The following is an 18,781-nucleotide window of genomic DNA, read 5'->3' as shown; positions in this document are numbered from 1 at the left end:
GCACCATGGCACCTTTCCTTTATGCCATGCACTGCAACATAGGTGCCTTACGCTGCAATGCATTGCACGCTCTATGGCAACAATAAAGCTGTCATATGATAGCTCCTAGGATGAACTTCTGATAGCGATAGCACCCCATTTCTCCATCTGACGTCCAATTGAGGCAATTTATTTGTTTATAGAAAGCTTTCTTTTAGCTCTAACTAATCCCATAAATTTCACAACCAAATCATTTTTCAATTAAAAATTGGATACCCATTACAAAACTTACTTCTTTTTATAATAACACACAACTAGGGTGTCCATTTTACAATGCAAATGCCAAAAGTCTATACCAACTCTTAGACCACACTTAAAGGACCATATTAAACTCGTGCAACACACCATAGCCAAGTAATCACACATAAATCACATTCATGATGCTCAACCTCTTGATCACAAAACATAAAGGGAAGTTAATTTCTCATAAATAAACTTCTAATTAACAATATCCATTTATATCCACATTTCTCTACTTGTATTAGTATTTTAACTCTATTTAAACTTACATGAAACCTAAGGCACAAAATACACATTCAAATCATTTCAATTAATACAAGTAATCAAAACGAATCTAAAAAATATCCTAGTTGGCAATTATAAATCAAAATACATATGACTAAAATACTATAAGAGGCCTGCAGTCAAGATTGCATGGAATCCTTTGCCTTAAGTTATTTTCTCTTGATCTTGATCTAACAAGCTAGTCCCTGTAAAATTAAAGAATGAGGGATGAGTACAATCACTTAGTAATCAAGGTCAATATAGCCTATACAATTGCATATCAATTAATTATAGGTGCAAATGGTATTTATACTTTCGCAAATCACATAATTGTTCAAAAGATTGATATGACCATAACACTAATAATCATATGGTCAGGCAGAGACATTTTTCATAGCACAACAAGTATAAACAGTGATACATATATGGAGTTACAATAATAACAAACATGTACCCCTATCAAATCACACCGAACCACAATAATAATAGCTATGTAGCTGAAAGTATGAAATACATAATCGATAACAACCTTATACCTTCATAATACATTCAAAAGGAAACCAGTGGCTATTTAATGGGATAATTCTTAATTAATAACGGGACAACGACTACCTCTTGATTTTAACAGTTGGCAACCAACTAACTTTCGATTCCAACGTTAAGCCTCCATTACCACATAAAATTTAATACTACTCCTTTTCTTAAGCAAACTCCTGCCAAAATGATCATGTGATGAATGCATTGACACACAGTATGCAAAACTAATGACAATATCACATCACATCATCTTATCACAAAACATCTCCAAACATCTCAATATTTATTTTCAAAATATATTTGCATGCTTACTCAAGCCTCAAGCATACATGCTTAGTATATAGATCATTTTCATGTCTCAAGCATTTTGCCCAATCACATAATATGCCAAAATTTACATCAATGAGTTTACAAACTCTGTAAGGTCTCCCTTAATAATCGACAATTAACTCTAAAATTGAGATCAAGGCCAAGTCAAGGGATTTTGAAGCCTAAGGCAAAACAAGTAAAGAGGCTTAATATATAATAAATTATCAATCCTTGTATTACTTTTTCTAGCTTTTTAAGTTGCAAAATCAAATAATAAAATTGTGTAATTGAATAATTCTAACATTTAACTCTTAATAGATTATAAGGCTAGTCCATTCAATCGATCTTCTAATATATTTAATTTCAAATAGGATTTGAGAAACTTTAATTTTTAAAAATGTCTTTCTACAATAGCAACTGTGACAAATATTGTTAATAATATTCTATAAACAATACATATATTTGAAAAAATATCTAATCTTTTGACAGTTAAATATTTCAAGTGGTGTGTTAATTTTTTCTATTAATATTTTTTTCAAAAATTTTAATTATGAAAATAAATTAATATCATAATTGCCATTAAAACTCAAGAACAATAATACAAAAATTTTTCAATTCATCATCATCCAAAGTTTTAAATTTTTTTGATTCAAATAAAAAACTAAAAATAATTTTATATTTTAAAAATTGTTCAAATCAACTCTCAATAAAAGAAATTGATTGATCTAAAATGTATAAAAAAATATTCAATATGAAAAGAATCTTCAGCTGATTGTATGATCTCATTACTAATATTTGCATTACAATGTTTTTCCCCTATGATTTATACATTTTTCACGAAAGTTAGGATTTATGTTCATTTCAGTAGCTATATTTTTTTTTTGTAAATTCTAAAGTAGATGCAAAACCATTTTCTCTATAATTATTTAAATAAGTAATAAAGCCTTTTAAATGATTTATAGCAACATCTATGTGCATATCTATAGATTGAATGATCTTACAAAATATAGAGAATTGTAGTTTGTAGAAAGAAAATAAATAATGATTAATGACTAGATTAAGGCTAACCTAATAATTAAATATTATTTTAGGAATATAAAAATGTTTTCATTCTTTAATGGGGGAAAAGAACTAGGGCTTTGTTTTTTCATTTAGCATTTATTACAAAATTGTATAAATACATATCCCTTCATATTAGGGATATTATTGACTTTTTTTTGGGGCCTATGCAATTGTCTAAATTACTTTGGGGCTCTTATGGCCCTATTCGAGATAATCATGGGACTAACCCAAGTAAATTATTAAGTTTGTAAAATTTACATAAATTAGATCTTAAGTTTTCAAAACTTGAACAGCTACAAAATCATTTCATAAACTAAAATTCAAGCAAAACTTATATACAGAAGTATAGATATCATATAAAGTAAGATAACATTAAATTGGGGTTAAAAGTGTGAAAACAATTATTCTAGCAAAATATGCCGTGGAATAAATTTTTACACTGTGACATAAAATACAGAACCCATGATAGTAACATGATGTCATGATAAATTTTTTCGTTGGACTTCCAACGTGCTCTATTTCTTCATTCGATGTTTGATTGAGATGATCTAGATGCTTATAAAAAGCTTTTTTGAGCTCTAGCTAATGGCACTATTTCACATTCAAATTATTTCTCAAGCAAAAGTTAAACACCAAAATGCAAACTCACTTATTTTTTTCTTTCAAAAGATAATTAAAGTGTCCAAAATCATAAACAAGTGCCATATGCTCACAATCACCCTTAGACCATACTCAATAGACTTAAAACAACCTATGTAACACATCATAATAGTCAGATATAACATATTTTACAATTTCAACCCTTAACCCCTTGATTTCAAAAATAGCAGGAGAAGGCATTTTGATTTTAAAACTCAATATAATCTAATACAAACATGTATATAGTCAAATATATACTTGTACTAGTATTTTGACCTAACTCAAATATTTCAACTAAAAAGATATCACAAGCACCAGGGGCCAAGATACACATTTTAATGCTCAATATTTAATTCTGTAAGTATAACAAACTATAAAATATCCTAGTTCACAATATCAATTACGTACACATGCATATAAAATTACGAGAGGGCTATAGTAGGAAACTGAGTTCCTAAGCCTTTGGCAACTTCTCTTTGTCTTGCTCGAAACTAATGCTCTTAAAATATTAAATAGAAGGGTGAATACAACCACTCAGTAACTAATGTTAATTTAACATATATAAATAAATGTTAAATAATCATAGTAATGCAAATGGCATATTCAAATGAAACATCTTCACATATAAAACCACCCAATTCATGTAGTTACAAAACTAACGATCATGTGACATTAAATTACTTAACATGTAAGGGTTACAATGATAGCAACTATATGCCCTTTGTAAGACATATAACACCATAAAAATAATAACCATATGGTCATATAATAATATGCATCAAAATGCATATAGGGTTACAATATTAACAATTATGTGCCCTTATCAAATTATGCCAGACTACAATAATAACAACCATGTGACTAGGATATGATATGTATGATCAATACCAACCTTATACCCTTTTGGTATCTCTGATGTAAAATCAATGGATATTTAGTAGGCTATGTCCATGAACTCGGACTTAGCCTTCCACTTATAAGGAGCTTCCTAGTCAAGGCTACTACATTCACTTGTGCGACCTAGTTTTCCCTAATGCTAATAACCATAGGATGTCGTACCCCTAATCTAGCTTCCTCATGAACCGATGAAGACTAGTTAGGTTCAAGTCCCTCAAAAAACAAGTATGATAGTTCCTCTACAATAATGGGATAATGACTACTTCCCAATTTCAACAGTCAACATCCTGGCTCGCTTTTGATTTCAACTATAAGTAGCCAATACTATGTGAATTTATAACATTTACTTCTCTCTCTATAGGCAAACTACCACTTGATGATCATGCATATGAAACATGTTTACTTTAGCATAAAATTTCTCATTAAATGCACTACACGTAATTTCTCAATCATCAAAATCCACTAACCACTTTGTTTACCTTTAGTTATTATTCCTATCATATATTCCATCTCATTCACATCACATTATCATCATATCATAAGTCTCGACGTGTTCACATGTTTATTCACACATCACATACATATTCATATAAATAATTATTCTTACACATGTCATTACATTAATCTTAACACATCATATAAAATTACTCATACTACCATAATTTACATCAAATATCGATCTACAAAACATTACTTGGTTTTCAAAAAGTTCATTTAAACATATCAAATCACAAGCAAATGCATAAACCAAATTTTTTTCAGTTATCTCAAATCTTTGAGAGGTCAAAGGTTTATCTCTTATTATCTCTTGCTTCCAAGCTAAATTCAAGCTTTCTAGTGCTTCATAAGGTTAGTCTATAATGAACATTAACACCCATCACTAATAACCATCAAAATCACTACTTCCAACATCTAATTTCATATTTTAGTGATCAAATTTTTTAATTACGAGATCAACCTCATATCCAATAAGTTTCTTAACTCCCATTAACTTCATTTAGCTCTCAACAACTTAAATAATCACTAATATATTATCTAACAACCTAAAATCATCATCAATATTACAAATTACTCAATTCTACCTCTCAAATTTCAACATTTTAATCACCAAAAACTCTCAACTCTTGAGTTTAATCACCATATAAGGTTTATTCACTCCCATTAACTCTAACTAACTTCATTAAACCTATCTATTACCATTAGTGGCTTCCAACAACATAAACCTTCATCATTAACGGCATGTTAATGCACAAATTCATCCATAATTGAAGATCCACTCTCATAGATATATAAAACTACTGTATCTAGGCTTAGATTACTTAAATAACTCTCACTAGTCCTATTTAGACTAATAGTTTAGATTTATAGTCCTAGGTCCGAAAATCCTTATTTTCCAACCTTAAATCTTACTTCCAAAACATACAGAGAGAAGAATAGATGAGGAATGCATACCTAGGTGAAATCAAGCTCCAATCACCTTTAAAATGCCCAAAAGTTGATATTCTAGCAGAGAGAATATTCTCTCTATCACCCTTTCTCTGTTCTATGATGTTTCTCTTTGTTTTGAATATTTTTCATGTTTTAAAAAATTGATTTTGGAAATTATATTGCAATATAAATTTTTCTACTGCAATATATTGCACAATAGGCCAAAATCCAATTTTCTCTCTAAAATTTGAGCCTGGATGACTCATTTCACTTCTAAACCCAATCTAAAGGCTAAAGCCAAATCTAATAGCTATCTCTAACCATTCTCAAACTCATTTATACTTAAATTTACATACTTACCCTTTATTAACTTAATTGATCAAGGGAATAATTTTTGTGATGTTACATACCCAAGTTTCAACAATTAAATTTGATAAATAATTAATTAACAAGAACCTATATAAACTAAATTTCTTTTAATTACCTCAAACCTTTGAGCTCTTGAGCTTGAATGGTGCCCAAGTGGTTAGTCTATAATTTAGCCATAAAGATAATCATTAATAATGTTATTTGAATAATTTGCATACTTTAATCAACCTTTCAAAATCACATAAATACAACTTCTCATTTTTCAATATAACCATTAGGTTTACTTGATTTCTATAGTCCACATTGTCATTAATAAGCCATTAAACCACTATAATGGCTTTAAAATACTTCCAACAACTCTCATTATGACCAATTTTTAGACATTAATGTCTCTTACCAACTAAAGACTTGTAAAATCATCAATACTAGATTTAAATAACTTAAACGACTGTAATTAGCTCTATTTAAGTCAATGGGTTCGGACACATAACTCATATGAACCTAAAATCATTATTCCAACTCAAGCCCTAACTTAACTCTTCAAGAACAAGAAGAATAATGAAGGAAGAAGGCATAAGAGACTTACTCTTTAGCGTTTGGAGGCTTCAAAACATTCCTAAGGTCCTCAAACTCAAACCCTAGGAGAGAAAAAGGCGTGCTCTTCATTTCCTCTTTATGTCTTTTTGATTTTAAACACTAACACATATTGGTTTAAGCAAAATTTTGACTATGCACCATGACGCATACACCACATACAGCAGCACATGGCATAAGAGGTCATTCCTTCATTATGTGCCATCTATATGCTGCGACTAATGTGTTGCACATCACATTATGTAGCATAGAGATACTCCTTTCATATATTTTTCTCTTTTTAGATATTTGAGTGACCTGACTTCATTTCAAGCTTGTGTTTAAGGCTAAAATTACAATTAAAATTACTCGCTAGACCTTTTTGGTCACGCACCACACTAAATTACTTAATTACTCTCTTTAACTTAACTTAATTCTATTTGACTTTTCCTAGATGTTACATTCCACTCGTAAGATATTGCTCAATCAAGGCTACTACACTTACTTGTAAGTCACAGTTTCACCTAATATTAATAGCTATAAGGTATCATATTCCTAATCTAGTCTCCTCATAAATCAATAAAAACTAGTTAGGTTTGAGTTTCTCAAAGAACAAGTGAGATAGTCCCTTAACAATAATAAGAAAATGCTACTTTTTGATTTCAATGGTTGATAGCTAGGCTAGCTTTCGATTCCAAAGATAAACAACCGATACCACATGAATTTAATCACTACTCCTCTCTTTAGGCAAACTTCTACCATAAATAGTGATGCCATACACATAACATCAACACGTAGCATGCAATTTTACTGACATCAACCTATTCATATCATGCTCATCACTTTCACCACAATCATGCTCAACACGTATCTCGATCTGTAACTAAATCGCATATTGCTCATTTCTATGAATACATGCTTTTACTCAATAATAACAATCATGTAAAAGTGAGTGAGTGAGTGAGAGTGTGTGTGTGTGTGTGTGTGTGTGTGTGTGTGTGAATCATTTTCATCAATTTTATGTAACATCCTTAATTTTAAACCAGATTAATTAAGCCTAATTAGATTGATTAAGTATATTAGCGATGTATGTGGCTAGAGAGGCCTAACAGGCATATTTGAATGTGGTTTTCAGCTTTAAACATGGGTTTTAAGGAGAATCAAGTCACCCAAGAATGAGAAGAGGAAGAAATTTGAAATGTAAGGTTTTGTGCCACGTGCCATGACTTACGAATCAGGCAGCCACGACGCACATGTCCTAACACGCCTGGAGGGATGCTCTTTGTGCTAGGCACCACGACACATTATGTGTCCTTCGTGGTGCATTGCACGTTTGCCGTGACGCGTGAATACTTTTTTATAGTAATAAGATTACAAAACTAATGCAACAGAGGAGAGAAACGAAAAAGAGGCAAAGAGAGACGGAAAGAGCAGTGCTGGGACTTGAAGAATCAAAGTTTTGGGAGTATTTGGGGCTCCTAAACATTAAGATAAGCTTCTTACACCTAAATCCTTCTTCCTTATTCCATTTTCTTTGCATTAGAAGTTAGGGTTTAGTTGATAATGATAATTTTTAGTTCATATAGGCTATGGGTCTAAACCTATTGACTTAAATAGAGTTGATGGAAGTAGATTGACTTATGAAACTTGATATTTATGAAGTTATGATGATTAGTTATTGAGAGGCATTTAATTTGAAAAATTTTCATAAAGAAGTTGGTTAGGAACAATATGGTCTTATTAATAATCATTAAGAAGATCAATGATGTTACTGAGGGTTAAAGAAAGCTAAGAAATCTTATGGGTATTTTTATTTGAGTAGAAAATTAATCTTGAGCATAAAAAAGTGTTGAGTTTCTAGTAAAAATTAGCTCGAAAGTGGTTATTTATGAACTTTATTGTGAATGCTTGTAGAATGACTATCTTTGGCACTATTCAAGTTTCTTGAAAGCTTTAGGAGTGAGTAATTGAGGGGTGAAACCGTTAACCTTTCAAAGGTTTAAGGTAACTGAAAAAATTTTATCTTGTACTTTTGTGTGTTAATTATTTTATTGATTGATGTTTGATAATTGAATTGTATGAGATTGATTGAAATGCAAATGTGGTATGAATTGCTTGAAAATCCACTATGATGATTTTTGCACAAAAATGCAATGACATGTTAAATGCAATCTTTTGAAACCATCTTAGTGGATTTTTGTGTTAAGATTGCTTGGGAGTTCAATGACTATAAGTTAAGTGGAGTAAATTGACTTGATATGTGAATGAAATCAAAATAGTAAAGTTCAATGAAATGTGAGGTTGAGGAGTTCAATGAATTTATGAATGAGAAGTTCAATGAAATAGATAAGCGAAGTTCAATGAATTGATTGGGTGTGTATTGTGTGGTTGTCTTATTTATGATTAGGTACAATGATGAGGAAATGTTTGCTTGTAATAATGCATATCTATACATCTCATGATCATGAGAAGTGGGAGTTCACTGAGAAAGAAGAGTAGAGAATTAAATCCACGTGGTAGGACTTTCATCTGAGTTGATGGCTCGTTTGAATTATTTATATACATACTATCCCACTTGTTCAATGAGGAACTATCCTACTAATTCAACAAGGGACTCAAACCTAGCTAATTATCCACTAATTCAACGAGGAAGCTAGTTTAGGGAGTATGACACCCCATAGTATGAGAAAACCAGAAAAGTTTAGGTTAGGAAAATCCTAAAGTATAGACTATTCTAGTGTATTATAGCCCACAATTTCATATCAGAGGAATAAGAAGGATATAAGGGAGGTATGATCATGCATATAGTAAAAAAGGCACATGATTGTATGTATTGTGACCTAATGTTAATAATTACAAGTATAACTTGGTTTTATGAGAAATTATATTGATAGACTATGTAATTAGTTATTCTCTTGAATGAGATGGTGCTCACTAATTATGATCTTTTGAGTATGTGCATTTATGCTTGATAATGTGGATTTTATGTTCCAAAGAATGATTTGTTGTTTGAAATCTTCTTATAATTAGCCATTTGCATTTAAATTAATTGACATATATTATTATGAGCTAGTTGGACCTTGATTATTGAGTGGTTGTACTCACCCCACTATCTTTAATATTACAAGAAATAGCTCAAGAGGGCCAGACAAAGGAAAGCAATTAGAGGCTTAGAACTGCAATCCTATTTAGTAGGTTTGGGCCCCATGGAGTGAGTTTATGAAATGTAATATCTATGATAGGGCTAAAATATTAATGCAAGTAAGAGTTGAGCATATTGTGTGATGTTTATGAATTATTTGATGAAAAAGGTACTTAAACTCCCCCTTTAATGTTTTTCGAATTAAAGGGTTGAGTACTGAAATTTTGAGTTATAAGTGTTTGATATGATGTGATGTATTGCATAGGTTAGTTTTGGTGTATTGTATGTGGTCTAAGTGGTGTTGATGGCTCTTGGCTTTTAGTAAATGATGTGCACACTTAGTTTTGTGAAAATTATTGAAAAAAAATGTAAGTTTTGAAAAGAGTGTTCAAATTTATAATGTATTATAATTTGGTTATAAAACTAAAAACATTAGTTAGAGCTCGGAAAGAACTTTCCATAGACACCTAGTTCGAGTCAATCGAATGTTAGACGGAGGAATGTGATGCATCAAAAGTTGTTCCAAAAGCTATCAAATTGACATCAGAAGTTTGCTATCATGGTCTGTGCAATATGTCGTGGCGCATGATGCCACGAGTCGTGGTGCATGGCATAGAGGCAAACACACCGAAACATATGTTCAATGAGCCGCAACACGCGCCCCAATTTTTACAGAATCACTTTGTTTTTTAATTCTTTTATAAATCTCACTGATATTTGAAATGTTCTTATGCTTCTATATAATTATAAACTCTAATTTATTTCTTTAAAGATAATTAGAAATGGTTTTAGTTTCAAAAACTTGAGATCCCAATTGTACTTTTTATTTACAAACTTGATAAACTTATTTTTACCTTAATCTAATTTCTTAATTAATTGAGATTTGGAGTTAATCACAGTTAAAGAAGGAGGATATTACATTTTACATATCACACACTTAATCACATTTTCATATTTTGCATCAAATGCGAGTTTGTAAACATCACTTGGTTTGTAAATACTTGAATTCAACATATAATTAATCACAACAAATGTATAAGCCAAAATTTTCTGATTATTTCAAACCTTTGAGAGCTCTTTAATAAACTCTTCTAAAGCTTTTCTCAAGATTAAATGGTGCCGATGGTGATTAATTTATAACCACACCCATCAATATTCTCATTAGGATAAATCCCAACATTTTGACTCAACACTCTCACCTAACAAAATCACAACCTTTCACAGTCAAACATATCAATTGAATTTATTAGCTCTCTTTAGTTCATATTATCATCAAGGCATTAGCCAATGGCCATTAATAGCCTCTAAACACCTCCAACAACCTTCGTTAATGACCAATTTTAGGTATTAATAACACCCATATGCTAAAAACGAGTAAAGCCATAAATGCTATGTTTAAATAATATAAATAACTCTCATTAACACTTTTTAAATTAATGGGTCCAAATTGATGGCTATTATGGATTGAAAATTATTATCCCATGCTAAACCTAGCTTTTAAAATGGTGTAGAGAGAAGGAGAAGAGGTTAGTAATGGCTCACTTGAGTGTAAATAAATTTGGATCACTCCTTCAAGCTCTCATCTCCAAGTCCTAGTAGACTAAGGCATGAGCTTCTCTTCCCTTTCTTTCAAAATTCACTTTCTTCTCTAGTTTTGGCAAGTATGCCGTGGTGCATGACACATAGAGATCACTCCTTCGTTATCTGCCACTTATGTGCAATGCGGAAGTGGTGTATGTTGTGGCATGTGGCACAAACTCTTTTTCCTTTGATTTTCTACCTTTCTGATGTACAAGTAACTTGATTTCACTTTGGTCTCAAATTTGAAGTTGAAACTACAACTCAAAACATTAGTTAGACCTTCCTGACCATACACTATATTAATTTATCAAATTATTCTAATTTAGATTACTTAATCAGGGTCAAATTTTGGAAAATTACATGAGCCATTTGGCTGACCTTTGGGTTTAATGGAAAGTGACCAAATGAAGAACTTCGGAAAACTGTTTTGTTTCCTCGCTCATGCGTATTAGTTTTTCCATTGGATCCTCCGTTCCTGTCTGTTTTCTGAAGCTTCTTGTGTGGCCCACTATTGATTTCTTCTTCTCTTTGATCAGGAAAAGTGAAAATACTACCCTACACTAATTTATTTGAGATAAGTTAAAGTGCGTTTGTACTTTGCTCCAAAAAAAAAAAAGTCCGTTTTTGTCTATTTCTAGGAACTAATAAAAAAATGTTTAGTAATTGAATATAATTAAATTTTGTAAATTAAGATTACTGAAGATCAACTTATTGCAAGTTGAGCTAGTAAATTAAGGGGTCTATTAATATTTGTATAGACTATGAAAGACATAATTAGTGCAAAAGACTTAATTAAAGCAAGAATTGAGATTAACAGACACACACACTATTTATTATTTAAGGATTATTGATTTTTCTTAGTAATTAAAGCCAACAATCATTTTTCAAATGGAAGTGAGCTAATTATCAAGTAGGAAAATGACTTTGACGTAACAAATAAATTTCGAGAACAAAGACAAAGGTTACGGACTCAATTCTTCTAGCTTCCGTATGGTGGGCGTGATTCTTTTTCGTTGCTTCTCCTGTGAGATATTTAAAAGGGAAAATGTCATTCAACAACTAACAAGGCAACTTAATATCAAATAAAAATGAAAAGATTTTAAAATATCACTAGAAGACTGATTTAAAAATAATTTTACATAAAAAAAATTATAATACTTTTGATTTTCTTTTTTTTTAACTTATCAACTAACAAATGATTTATTATTAAATGTAAATGAATGTTCATTAATTAAGAAATGATTATTTATTAAAATGTGCTCTATACTTGTTCCTTTCTACAACTAAGCTTTTTTATAATTTTAAACTTATCAATTAGTTAATAATTTTTTATTAAATGTGAACTGGCACTTGTTAATTAATGAATAATTACTTGTCAAATAAAAAAAAAGCAAGGATATTATAATATTTTTCTATTTACAATTATTTTTAAATCAATCTCTTGATCTTGCAACGATATTTTAAAATTTTTTATTATTAATTAATATTAAATATCCTTAATAATCCTCGAATTACATTTTCCCTATTTAAAAAGTGTAGGCTGTGCTAATAATAAATATCACTATCCTACTTGAGGCCAACATGATGAGAACAAAAGATATACATTTTTCAGTTGTTATATATATAATGATTGTGATTTGAATTTGCAATCACTTATTTAAGTAATAAAAATCCTTACTATTTACACAAATTTTAATGGATGAGATATTTAATATTTATTATCTATGTATGTATTATAAATATCATTATTTTTATTATTATTCTCATCCAAAAGTATATACAATATTTATCTTCAAAAATAAATTTGTCCATTTTATTATATATTTTATCCAATCCATTCCACTTTATGTCATGTTCACATGTACCATGTGAAGGAGTTTTGAAACTTGAGACAATTATTTAGGAAGTGTGGTGCGTTATTTTCTTTGGTCTTTATTATAAGATATATTCTAAAAGTATTTTGTGATTTTTAATATTATAACTCATCATATATTATGCATCTCTCTTTTCCTATTTTTAATAAAGGTAAAGTTAAATTTTTTTTTAATCTTAAGACATTAAATTAGTTAATTTTCATTTCTTAGTTTCAATGAAATTGTTAAAAACACCTTATAATAATGATTGGAGAGAATATTATTTATCTACATATCACTTTCCTTAATAACTAGTTATATAAAATATAAGTAATAACTAATAAATTCTAAGTAAAAATACATAATTAACATTGATGCTTATATAGAGTACAAATGAACATTTTTTGTCGCCTAACACGACCGCGTTAATTGCATAATGTTACACACGGAGCACAAAACACTTACTTATACTCTAAAAATATTAATAACAAAACATTTAATTTGACAAAAAAGAATCTCAAGTATTTATTTAAAAAAATAAATAAATAATGCACACACTTCACTCCAAATTCCAAATAATTATATTGTGAGTTCATTAATTCAAAACACAACGTTTTTTGGAAGTCGAATTTGCTTACTAAGGACTAAACATCAAGACCTTGCAGTGCATAGAGATGAAGGCAAAAGGATAAGACAAAAGTAATAACATCTTATTGTCACTGTTTCAATTTATAATTCATAGAACTGATGAGGAGGAAGCGAGACAATACATATTCAAATTCTAGGACACCCCTTGGGGCCTTGTCTCTTTGGACAGTGATCTTTGACCTAAACTCTATACAAACAAACCATAAATTACAAAACCTTCCCTTTATATAACCAATCTCTCTTAACACGACATGTTTGGTTCAAATCAATAGAATAATTTGCTTACATTGGAAAAACATAGTTGAGAGTCAGAGAACCAGACCTTCAATGTCTGATAGCACCACTTGTAGTTCACAGCAACATGTTGCTTCCAATGTTTAATTGGTTTTTTTCCCACTCCTACATATTCTTCTGGGATGACCGTGATGATGATGGTGGTGATTAGATCATAATGAATACCCATGCCTAAATCATTTTCTTCCCCATAGGAAGTTTTGGATTGCTAATACAGGGAAACGAACAAAAGCATAGGAAACACGTTTCAACGAGAATCCTCTAGACACAGTCCTCTAATAAGTATAAGAAAAAAACGGAGATTTTACTAAAAAGCTAAGTTATTTTTCACTCAACAAAGAAAGCAAGAAAGAAAGCGAGCTTATTTACCAAGTACATCACTGGAGTTGATAGGGATCCTTGACCTTGACCACTAGAAGCTCTGTTGGAAATAGGCACTCAGGGAAGTTAAGAGTATCGGAGGACTCAATTGAGGCTTTAGAAGTTAGAACCTGATTCAAAGGGGATTCTCTAAGTATCGTCCTACGACAAGTGTCATAAAATGAAATTAGTGAAGCGGTCACGCAGGACTGGCTGGTATCTTTGATCATAAGTTCAAAAAGGTTAATCACTGTGCAGATTGGGTGGCCAAACATGCATAGCACATAGATGTCAAGTTTATGACTTTAGATGCTCCTCGCTTAGGGTGTAGGAACCTAGCTTTAGATTATGTACGTGATGAGGTTTATGACGTGTTCTCTTCTCTATGTGGCATAATACTTGAGCCTTTGTTAAAAAAAACGAAAGAAAGAAACAAGAAAAACGAGTTTATTAAACCCTACAAGCCACTTACAAATTTCAGCATTCATTCTCATGCCAGCTACGCTTGTTGATTCTATTAAATCCAAGAAAACTATGAACATGCTCAGGGATTCTAACGTCAGATCAGTAATTTGACAAAAGATCAAGTAGAACAATGAGGAAGATCTTCTCTTGACTGGATAATAAGCTGCAAAGTGAAAGAATATGACTATGATAATAATCTGACAATATGAACAAAAAAATTAGACACGCAAAGGCACTGTTAATAGTTGGTTAATTACATCCAAATCATAAATATTTAACTAAGTTCATGCTGTATATTTAGAGAAAAATAAAAAGGAAACATGAAATAAGAAGAAAGAGAGGAAGTGAAGCCCTCTGCCCACATTTTTATTACTATTTCTCTAAGAAAAAGATGCATTAGTGAAGAAACTAACAACCCTGGAGGCCTGGCTTGGTTCAAAGAATGTCTCAAACACCATCAGAGCACAGAAATGAAAACAAATTACCAATATCAGCTAACTAGCAGAACTTGTAACCCAGATTGAGAAAAAAAGCGGCAAAGAAATAAGTCTCAAGACAAAAGAAACATCATTTCAATCACTACATGCATAAACACTACCACAATCCAAAAAGAAAGGAAGTAAATTTAGTCTCTAAATTTCAATCACTGCATGCATAAACACGGCCATAATACCCCCCCCCCCAAAAAAAAGGGAGGTAAGTTTGGCCTCTTAATCTCAAATGGAACCAAATTGTACTCATGGTTCAATATCCAGATAACTGTAACTGAGCTCATTCAAAATATGAATGAGACAGGAGCTCTGCTTATTAACATTTTTTCCTTCATCAAGTTCAATAGCAAGGACCTGTTTATGAGGACCTTGAAACACTCTTGATCATTAAATCAAACACTAAATTTGAAAAAGAAGAGAAGATTATCATCAATGTTCACTCCAACAAAAAGCAATTATAGATTTAAAAAAAAAAAAAAGATAAAGCCAAAAGCCACAATAGTGACGCCACTGATGTTAAGAAGTTGGATAACGGAAGAAGCAACTTGACTGGTGATGCCTAAGAGAGCATGTTATTCAATCCGAATGTTGAGTCTGGATGTCGATACATTTGGAATCAATATCACCAATTAAGTTTAGATTCTTAAATCCTCCCAGGAGTCAAGTGATGAAGGCTAACTTTTCAAAGAGAAAAGAGACCCATCTGAACAATTTTCACTTTTAGTGTCCTTACCATTAGCAATGCACTACTCAATTGGAGATGCTACAATATCTGAAATGAACTTTATTAAAGAGCAAAGGCCACCCAAGAAGTTATGATCAATAACACCTTCTCCTTCCACAACATGTGCAAAATCAACTAGTTTAACGGTAGCACCTGGACTCTTTCCATTTAGTACAGATTCCTTTTCAAACATGATAAGGACTGAAGAAGAATAGAAGTGGAAAATGGTTTGAACCTCAAACCATGCCTTGAGCTCAAAGAGCTGTGCTAAAATCCCAGAAGAACCACCATAAACCACCGATGCCAAAAAGCAATCAGGTTGCTTGCCATGATTTGCAGGTGCATTTGAAGAAACAAACTTCTTCAAAACCAATGTGGCATCCTCTGCAGATAGATTTTGTACAAGCTTCCTCTCAGGCTTCCAGAATCCAGAGTCCTTGGATAGAAAAGCCTTCAATCCTGATATCCTGAAACCCAATAAGAGACTGGAGGTTTCTAGATCTTTTTGCTTGCACTTCTGAATGTAGTCATTAGAAGCTTGCGGATACCATGTCCTGGAACCAATTTTGATATCTATGATGGATGGATTTATGTAGCTGGAGACAAGATCTTGCAAGACAAGGTGGGCATGCATGCCAGACCCATCTGATGCATTGATTTCCTTGATACCATAAAAGATAGGGAAGTATCTGCGGATGTGATCAGGAATCCTGGCATCAGAATAGAGAGATTTATAGAATTTTGCCTCCTGGGAACCGCGTTCATCACTTTGAAGAGGCTTATAGAAGCGACCAGCATCATCAACTAATGGACCAAGACGACCATCTTCAGCAAGATGGCCAGCAACTTGATGTTCTGGGACCTTTAGCATGTTCCTACAGATTAACAAGAGCATCAAATAAGACATCACATAAACATAATTTTGAGGAGATGCATAGCAGGCTCTCCAATCCATTTAAAGAAAAATAACAGATTGAAACTTTTAGTTGAATATCATTTATGTTCCGAATTCATTCTCATAAGGAAAACTTCAACTTGTTCCCATATGTTAGCATATACATTATTCTATAGAAAATCAAAACTAAGAGGTTATACATACTGAGAACACGAGTCTATTGTGAGGGTGAAGCCACTAGCCACCGCATTGATGGTCAGGAATAAAACGTATAAAAAAAGGTCACATGGCAAAATTTTATGCTTCGTCATTCATGCAAGATCTAATGGCCAATGGGAGGTAGCGAGTATTTATCTACCGGCAAAAAATAAAAATAAAAATAAAAATAAAAAATGGCTTCACTCAACTCACAAAGTACTACACAACTGCACAGGACCACTGATATAAATTTTACTGTAAGTTCCTGCAAAGAAGTTTTTGGCTTTATCTCATTCATCCGGGCTTGTTTATGTTTCGTTTCTATATTTCTTATATAAAAAACCAAAACGATATTTTGCAGCTCCACCAACAGGCCATTAGAAGCACATTTCAATAGTTTAATCCCAAAAGTTGGAAACTTGATCTGTCATTAGACAGAGTGAAGTACGTATATAATATTACACCAAGATATCTAGTCGAAACCCTTATAAAGCAATTTAATACTTAAAAAAATTGCGCCGATAAAGTTGAATTCAACAACTGGAACTCATTAAATGATCAATGCTTCCCAAGCCAGAATCAGATAGGACAGACGGACATGACGACTTGAGGAAATGAAAACAATTTGATGCTCCAGAAAGAACGAACCAAACCCAATAACCCAAAAGATATGAACATAATCATAAATATCCAAACGCAAGTAAAAAGAGAGAGAAGACAACATTTGCTCCTAACAACAGAACAGAACTGGAATGAAGCATAAACATAGAAGAGAGTAAAGGTGAAGGTACCTGTTGGGTTGTCTAGGGAGAGATCGTTTGTGAAAAAGACTCCGGTTGTGGGATACGAACCCGCTGTGACAAGACCCAAGATGTCCTGAAGATCCACGCAAGAAGAGGACAAGCAGAAATGCCATGTGCATTAATAATGGGTGAACAGATATCACAATTCCAAAGGCTATGAGTCATGAAAGTACAACTTTACCCTCTAGCTCAAATTGAATAGATGCAGTATCGGGATGAGTAGGAGTTGGGCTGCACGGCCTCCTTCCTCTTTACAGACGTATAGGTAGCTAAATACAAATCTAACAAGACACGGTCCTACCTCTCAGACATCGAAAGGCTTGAGGCCTTTTCACCTAGCAGACAAGAATTTGTTGATTTTTTGGTCCCGGCAGAGATATAAAGCCGGATCAGATAGCCGCCCCGCCCCTTTCTCTCAGCTTTTACAGCATTGTGGACGGTCGAAAGACGGGAAGTCACGGAACGGTGCAGTGTAGGCTCGAGAAGTAGACAACAAGCTTTTATGAAAATTCTTTTGGGACGGCGAATTACCGTATTGGAATGAGTTTCTGAAAATGGAATCGCCTTGGATGCGAAATCGAGGTTCATCCTCCGTGCCGTAATTCTAACTCCGGCGGGTGAAAATGATCATATCAAGAATAAATAGAATAAAAGTATTAAATTATCTTACGTGTATCAAATGTCATTTTACTGCATATTATTTCATTCATTTATATAGACTTTAAACTCATCTGACCCAAAAAAAAAAAAAAAAAACTTATCTATTTGCAGTTGGTTTTGTAAACAACAATGTGATACTTCGCTTTTTCCCCCCCCCCCCCCCTTGTAAGTTTTAAGCCATTGATTGTTATTTTTTGTTATTGTTAATGTTGGAGTTTATTTTGTCTTTGTGTAGTCATGTATGGTTTTCATCTTTTTTCGGGTTGATTTTTGTTACTGTGTATTTTGTGTTTGTTTTGCCTCTTTTTTT

General features: G+C 32.0%; 1 protein-coding gene across 2 annotated transcripts; it reads right to left on the bottom strand.

Moving 5' to 3' along the window:
* Positions 1-15,456: 15,456 nt before the first annotated feature.
* On the bottom strand, positions 15,457-18,422 carry LOC129298054 (inositol polyphosphate multikinase beta-like). Of its 2 annotated transcripts, none has more exons than XM_054936451.1 (3): positions 17,993-18,422; positions 17,800-17,884; positions 15,457-16,790 (listed from the first exon to the last, which is right to left on the bottom strand). In XM_054936451.1, exon 3 carries the CDS (start codon positions 16,784-16,786, stop codon positions 15,938-15,940), a length of 849 nt encoding a protein of 282 aa, XP_054792426.1. In that variant the 5' UTR covers positions 16,787-16,790; positions 17,800-17,884; positions 17,993-18,422; the 3' UTR covers positions 15,457-15,937. The 2 variants fall into 2 exon arrangements, with proteins under 2 accessions (XP_054792426.1, XP_054792434.1); XM_054936459.1 differs by having other exon boundaries at positions 18,113-18,422.
* Between the last annotated feature and the right edge of the window lie 359 nt (positions 18,423-18,781).

Source organism: Prosopis cineraria, unplaced genomic scaffold (genome assembly GCF_029017545.1).
Source record: "Prosopis cineraria cultivar Desert tree isolate PC_DT_omini unplaced genomic scaffold, ASM2901754v1 PC2, whole genome shotgun sequence".
Lineage (NCBI taxonomy): Eukaryota > Viridiplantae > Streptophyta > Magnoliopsida > Fabales > Fabaceae > Prosopis > Prosopis cineraria.
This window is presented reverse-complemented; position numbering and strand designations above follow the sequence as displayed.